The sequence below is a fragment of the Peromyscus californicus genome, unplaced genomic scaffold (genome assembly GCF_007827085.1).
Source record: "Peromyscus californicus insignis strain IS unplaced genomic scaffold, ASM782708v3 Scaffold_7__1_contigs__length_154581171, whole genome shotgun sequence".
Classification (NCBI taxonomy): Eukaryota; Metazoa; Chordata; class Mammalia; order Rodentia; family Cricetidae; genus Peromyscus; species Peromyscus californicus.
The window spans coordinates 139,063,295-139,070,408 of record NW_026294595.1 but is presented as its reverse complement, the minus strand read 5'-3'; the positions used below and the strand labels follow the sequence as shown (position 1 = coordinate 139,070,408).

The 7,114-nt window shown below is 44.8% G+C and overlaps 1 protein-coding gene across 1 annotated transcript; it reads left to right on the top strand.

Moving 5' to 3' along the window:
• The first annotated feature begins 4,781 nt into the window (after positions 1 to 4,781).
• Slpi (secretory leukocyte peptidase inhibitor) lies at positions 4,782 to 7,114 on the top strand. Its single transcript, XM_052726178.1, has 4 exons — positions 4,782 to 5,047; positions 5,671 to 5,832; positions 6,294 to 6,443; positions 6,989 to 7,114. The coding sequence occupies exons 1-3, from the start codon at positions 4,963 to 4,965 to the stop codon at positions 6,440 to 6,442; spliced, it is 396 nt and encodes a 131-aa protein (XP_052582138.1). The 5' UTR covers positions 4,782 to 4,962; the 3' UTR covers position 6,443; positions 6,989 to 7,114.

Below are 7,114 nucleotides of genomic sequence, written 5' to 3'. Positions count from 1 at the left end.
CTGTATTCATGAGTGTATTTCCTCAATTTCTATCCTAATCAATTCCCTAATATTCCTTAAGCAGGCTCCCATAGATTTCTCGCTTTATCTGAAGTCCAACATCTAGTCACATCCTGCACTTCACACTAGGCACACCAGAAGTGGGGAAACTTCTGAGGTATAACTTCATCTGTAAAGATAAGTCCGTTCACCCTGGTTTAACTGAGAGAACTACCTATATCCAGTTCCTTAAAACTTAACATTTCCTTTCAGTGTCTAAATCAGCCAGGACTGCCAGTGCTTGTGGGGCAGAACTTGCCCTGAGATCTGCCTGAGTCTAGTGCGGCATTTATCCTACTCTAGAGAATGTATCTCCATTGCTGGCATCCTGTGCTGGCGCCTTCAACAACTTCCTTGTGGGTGAGTGTGGCTGCTTCTACCTCCTACCCAGGGCTTCCCAAACCACCATAGCACTTCAACTCACAGGCCTTTCTAATGGTTGTTTTTTAAAATTTACACACACACACACACACACACACACACACACACACACACACACACAAGCTCACACTCATATTCATTGACAGATAACATCCTGGGGTCCAGGCAAAAGGAGGTGGACTTTACTGATTTGGGAGGATGTTTCTCCTGGCTGCTTGTAGTTTGTTACAGAGGTTAATCATTCAGATTTTCTTTTCCCTGTTTCCTTTCACTGGTAGTCATGTGTTTTGTCTCTGATTGACATGTCAGGGTCAGTCTTGAGCCATGGTGGATGAGGCATGGGCATTTCTTATGTGAATGAAATGCATTCTTTACCCATAAGCCCTTGCACTGGCTTCATAATTTGCAAAGGGAACATGTGGTGTAAAATGAGAGTGTGATATCTTCTGTCCAAAAGAAAAAAAGTGTTACTGAAAGTATTGAAATTAATGTTTCTTCTTTAGTTTTCTATTTAGGTTTATGTATTTATAGAGACAAAGTTTCACTCTGAAGCCCTGACCTGAAACTAATTAAGCAGCTAGTGATTGGTCAACTTGAGGTGATCCTCCTGCCTCAGCCTCCCAAGTGTTGCGATTACAGGTGTGAGCAACTTGGATTATTTATTTTCTTGGCTCCAGAGTCTGGTTATATAAGCCAGGCTGACCTCCAGCTCACTGTCACCCTTCCTGAGTGCTGGGATTGAATTTCAGTTGTGTCTCCATACCTAGCTCTACCATGGACTCCTAAAACGACATTTAAGGTTGCTCCCCCAAAGGCATGTGGACACTCACAGAAGAGTGAAGGCCTCACAATGACCTGCTACTGCTCTAGGCACCACCCATTGCAGGGTTCCTCTTCCTATGCTGACATTGATGGACCATGAGGAAGAACCGAACTGTTGCAAACTGTTGACCCTGGAAATAGTCTTTTGAAGCCAGTGTCCTGAGGCCCAAAGGATGATGTGCCTCATGAAGAATATATATATATGTGTGTGTGTGTGTGTCTGTGTGTGTGTGTGTCTGTGTGTGTGTGTGTGTGTGTGTGTGTGTGTGTGTGTGTGTGTGTGTATACATCATTGAAGAAATGCTACTAGGAACTGTACATTCAGGATTCTCCAGAGAGACAGACCCAGAGCATTGATGGAACGGGATTTTGCGTCTAATGGTCAGAACAAGATGGACCACAGTCACAAAGTCCACCCCTTTGTATTGAGTCTCTACCTAGAAACTGATAGCTCCCTGTGTGTCCAGTGTCTGCAGTCTCCCAGTTGTAGAACAATGTCTACTGCTGTGGGTTTTCCAGCTACTTCTCATCACATCTGTCCCACACAGGAGAAAAGCAACGTTCCCATTCACAGCTGAGTAACAGGAACCAAAAGAGGTCCAGTCATTTTACATGTCAGGTATGTCTGACTTGAAAGTTCTGATGACTGTGAGGTATTGCCCAATGTGTCTTCTTCAATGAAACCTCAGGACCTAGCACAGCACCTGGCATGGGGTAAGTAATTGTTAAGTTATTTTTGTGTGAATGAATGAATCGATATATAGAGTTTAACAGATGCCAAGAGAGTGTGTGAAGTCAATTTAGTGAATAAATCATAGGCTAAGACAGGGTTATAAGAGGATGTATCCATAACCAAACAGGTTTTAGGTATGAGTCAGCTGTTTTAGAGAAGCTGTCTTAAATTCTAGAATTAACTCATTATGTAACTTGGGGCTTATATGTTCTCTTGTTTCTTTAACTACAAGTTGAGAGTTTGGCCTGAATCAGAGACCACAAAACATTTTCTGTAAAGTACCAAACATTAGATATTTTAGATTTTGTAGTAAATATTTCAGGTTCTGATGCAACTACGTTACACTATCATTATAGGAGACTAAAAGCTATAAACAATTTATAAATGAATGAGTTTTTGACTATGCTCCAATAATCTTCCAAACACACACATACACATGCACGCACGCACGCACGCACGCACGCATGCACCCACGCATGCATGCAGCCTGCTGAAGGCTGGAGAGATGGCTCAGCAGTTAAGAGCACTGGCTGCCCTCTCCGAAGACCTAGGTTTAATTCCCAGCATTCACAGTGGCTCACAGCTAAAGCTGGAGTCTGAAACTCCAGTCCCAGGGGATCTGCTGCCCTCTCCAGGCATCCTTGGGTACTAGGCACACAAGCAGTGTACAGACATACATGCCGGCAAAATACTCATACACATTAAAATACACATTAAAATAAATGAATCTGAAAAAAAAATCCTGCTAGATTTGGCTCAGGATTTGTAGCTGTAGGTCCTTGGTTATCCTCTAGATAACTTCAGAGGCTCCTTTTAACCTTAACGTTATATTATTTAAAGATTTAGAATCCATTATGTTGAAAATAGAAATTGCCATGCACCACTATCCTGATTGATTACAGGGTTCTTCCTGATGGGAAGAGTTGGTTTCAAATAGTCATACAATCGATCATTAGTCACACACAGAAAGATCTAGCTGCTGAATTCTCATTTTGACTCTTCAAGAAAAAATACTTTGAAAATTCTGGAAACTCTCTTGGCACTGAGGAAGAAAGGAAGAAAGAGAGAATGGGAAGTACAGGGCTGTGTGGGAGGAAGTGAGGGAAACCCCAGCCAGCTGTAAGGGTGTCCACAGCTGGAAGCCAGGCTTTCCATTTCCCTCTTACAGTCTTGCTAGTTTTCTAGTTAGGAGTTAACACTTATTTCCGACTGTAGTTACTTGGTGCATGTTAATTTTCCCCCCTTTTCTTTGGCACCAAACTTTAAACCACTGAATAATTTCTGCATAAAAGGATCTGCTAACAATTGGCTCCTGGATTAGAGAATACTTTGAGGAGTTCGGCACTTAATGCTTAGCGTTTTCATGTCTCTTTGAATTTCTACAAACTTCCTTAAAGGAATGAGTGGGAAAATTCCAAGGACCATAAAATCTCAACAGTATGGCTACCTAAGTAAGACCAGAACAAGGAAATCACCAGTTGACATGCCACTGTGGAAGGGAAGATATCATCCATCCCCGATGGTGAGATAGAGGCAATTAATGAGAGAGGAAGTCTTCCCCATGGGTAAGCCCCTCAATTGGCTAAAAACATATAAACATGAATAACACTAAATGGACTCAGCAGGCTGTGTTAATATATCTGTTCATATACACACAGAACAGTAATAATTAAAGAAAAAGAGACCAATACTGGGTGGTGGTGCAGGCACACACCTTTAAGGCCAGCATTTGAGAGGCAAAGTTTGAGGCCAGCTCGGTCTACAGAGAGAGTTCCAGGATAGCCAGGGCTACACAGAGAAACCTTGTCTTGAAATCACCCCATCGAGGAAAAGGAAAAAGAAAAAGAGGCCAAGGATTTGAGAGAGAGTGGAGGATGGGGGAAAGATTGGAGGGAACAGAGGGAGGAGGTAAATTATATAGATGCAGTAAACGTATATGAAGTTAAAAGAAGGTCACATGATGCTGAGGCAAGACTCAAACCTTGCAGGTAGGGAAGTTTGGGTTGCATTCTAGAGAGAATGGTGGCACTCCTAATAATTAGAAGCACTTTGTACACACGGGGTATCGCACACAACGGACTGAAGGCACCGCAGCCATAATTTTTGCTGACGTCTGATGCCCACAGAGGATTTAGGGGTAGGAAGAATTCCTTTAAGAACTCAAATGACGTCACAACTCAATGTTGATTACAGTGACGAGTAAGAGACTTTGTCCCTTTACTCCAATCCACTTCAATGTTCTCTTATATTAAGGGATGCAATTCATTCATTATTTTAAGGGCCATTTCAAACTCTTAATCTCAGGACCAGTCCCAAGTCATTTCATGCCTAGGAAACTGATTTCCAAAGAGATTTGCTGAAGGCAAGGCCCTTCTGTATACAACTTCCATTTGTTTAGGGATTGTTTCCACGTTTCAGTCATGGAATAGGCACTGGGCAAACAGCAGTGCACATACTTTGGCAGAAAGAATCGTCAGTTGGTTGAGCCATGAGTCATCTGTATTTTGAGAGGAAATTTGCATTGAGCAATAGGTTGGAGTTTCAAAATCCCAGAGAGTCCGGGAACATGAGAAAGAGAGGTGCATGTCACAGTCTCAGCTGAGAGCCCACCTCCTATGTTTCAGCTTCAGGTCCTGGTAACCTTTTTGTGACTGACCCTTTCTGCTCTTCTCTACCAGGGAACAGGCTCTCAGATTTCACAATGCTCAGGTGGTCACCTGGAATGTCCCTCTAGGGACAACTTCCAAACCAACTCCTTTCATTTTTAACTCTCTGGAAGTGACTCTGCTGGCCTCATGGTCCTGCCTGAAACAGAAAAACTACCATCTCCTTTTGTAGTATCAAGACTTCTATTCTCTGGCTAAAGCTTCCTGACTATGCAATAGCAGCTGGGAGGGGCCAAATGCACTCCACAGGAACCACACCTACTGGTGAAGATATAAATAGTGGTGTTTGGGACTGGTCACTGGAACCACTCTGCCTTCATCATGAAGTCCAGCAGCTTCTTCCCTTTCATGGTGCTCCTTGCTCTGGGGATGCTGGCATCCTGGGCTGTGGAAGGAGTTAAAAAAGGTAAGTTGGCGTTACTTTGGTCCGACACTGCCTAGAGTGTGAGGGGTGAGGGCTCCTGGTGGTTTTGGGTGTTTTCCCTTCTCTAGGCTGTTCCTCAGCTTACTCTGGACCTCCTGGAAGCATCCATGTCTTGCTGGGGTCTGAGGATCCTGTGAGGCTTCCAGGCATGCAGAAATGCCCCCTTTACGGCTCAGCCACCCTGTCGACTCAGGTCTCACTCGATCTCTGTTCCTGTCCTTTCTGTTTTTGCCTTTGGCTTTAGTGATAAACAGCTCACATGTCTGTTCCCTTCACAGCTATCTTTCTTGGTCGCCATGATTCCTACTTTCCCCTTCTGTCTCTGTGTAAGCTAGTGTAGCCCTGAGGAGGAAGAACTTGACGGGGACTCGGTGCCTTTTGTCCTCAGTCTGTGACTATTCCTGGTTACGCGTCTTGCTTGACCAAGCCGGTCAGTTGATGTTCATTTGTTTGTTTTGTTTTCTTCCCCTGGGGTCAGTCAGGTCATTTCTCTTTGAAGTTGTGGGCTACTGGGATGAGGATCTATACTCTGGAAAGTGGTCCTTTGTCTAGGAATTAGGACAGGAATATTCCATACTCTACTAACATCTTGACGTTCTTTTTAGATTCTATCAGAATTGGAGCCTGCCCTTCTATCAAACCTGCCAAGTGCCTTAGGCCTGAGAAACCCCAGTGTGATTCAGACTGGCAATGCCCAGGAAATCAGAGATGCTGCCAAGGTCCTTGTGGTGTCAAATGCACTAATCCTCTTCCCATCCGCAGACCAGGTGAGCCAGCAGAGGAACCCGGAGGAGAGGAACGAACCTCAAGACCTAGACTGAAAGGGGATGGGATTGAGGAAGTGGTCCTCCTAGGCATCCTTGTCTCTAAGAGCTGTTGAATCCAACATGTCAGCCAGTCAAGGCATCGTACTGCCATAGGCAGGAAGAGGCACTTGTCTGAAGCAGCCATTCTATAACAGTTTTGCAATAACTGTCTGGGCATCCAGGCGGCTTGATGGAGGCCACCATCCCTTTCAGTACTAGACAGCTGGCCACCTGCACTGACTGGAGGCCAGACGTTAGAGAGGAGCCAGGTGCTGTTTCAGGGGACATATGTGGGAGGAGGTGATTGAGGTGAGGGTGAATGGGGATGCTCTTCCTTGCTCGGGCTGGAGAGGGTGGGTTAAAGAAGCAGCGATGCGGTTCTAAAGTTTAAGACATGTGACCTGTGGTTCTTCTGTCACCAGTGAGGAGGAAGTCTGGGAAGTGCCCAACATTTAAAGGACGATGTATGATGCTGAATCCTCCCAATATGTGTAATAGGGATGGCGAGTGTGAGGGCAAATATAAGTGCTGCCCGGGCATGTGTGGGAGACTCTGCCTTCTCCCACAGTAAGGTAAGGAGTGGGTTGGGGTGGATAGAACTCATCTCTCTAGTCCTTTTCGGCTTCAAGGCTCATGGGCAGGGAGTCTCTAATCAAGAGCCTTTGTCTTGGTTGTCCTTTAAGGGAACTGTCCCCTATTTCTTAGGGCAAAGACATAGGATTCCTGTGGCTTTGATTCTCCTGCAGCCTGTCTGGGTAAGGGCCATGGGCAAATGACTTTCTGGGTCTCTCTATGTGCAGAATGGAAACCCTGAAGTTGAAAACATTTTGCAAAGAACTATATGCATTATTTGTTATCCAAATTATTTACTTCATGGTGTCTAGTGTCAAAGCACAAAGGATAGACACAGTGAAAGGGATGTCTAGGTCAGTGCCCTGAGTTTTGAATTTTACAATGCACGTGAGACTCGAACCCATTCTCCTGGAATTCCAACTCCCCTGGACTACAGCCCCTCTTTGTTGTTCGATCTCTCTCAGCTGGCTTCCTCATGGATGGCCACATGGAAATGATTTGGTCAGTTCCTATGTTGAAGGTCTTATCTTATTTTCTCTTGTAGCCTGATTCCTGACATTTGGAGACAGCTCTGGAGTTGTGCTCTATGTGGTCCTGAAACTACTTCTCTGCTCCCTGGCTCCCCGACTCCCAGGCTTGGAACCTGTCAAGAGAATTTGCTTCTGCCACC

Bases quoted from the DNA above. Each gene is read 5' to 3' on its own strand.
- Slpi (XM_052726178.1), top strand. From the start codon at position 4,963: ATGAAGTCCAGCAGCTTCTTCCCTTTCATGGTGCTCCTTGCTCTGGGG. The intron at 5,048-5,670 runs GTAAGTTGGCGT...CGTTCTTTTTAG, and splicing joins TGTGGAAGGAGTTAAAAAAG to ATTCTATCAGAATTGGAGCC. The intron at 5,833-6,293 runs GTGAGCCAGCAG...TTCTGTCACCAG, and splicing joins TCTTCCCATCCGCAGACCAG to TGAGGAGGAAGTCTGGGAAG.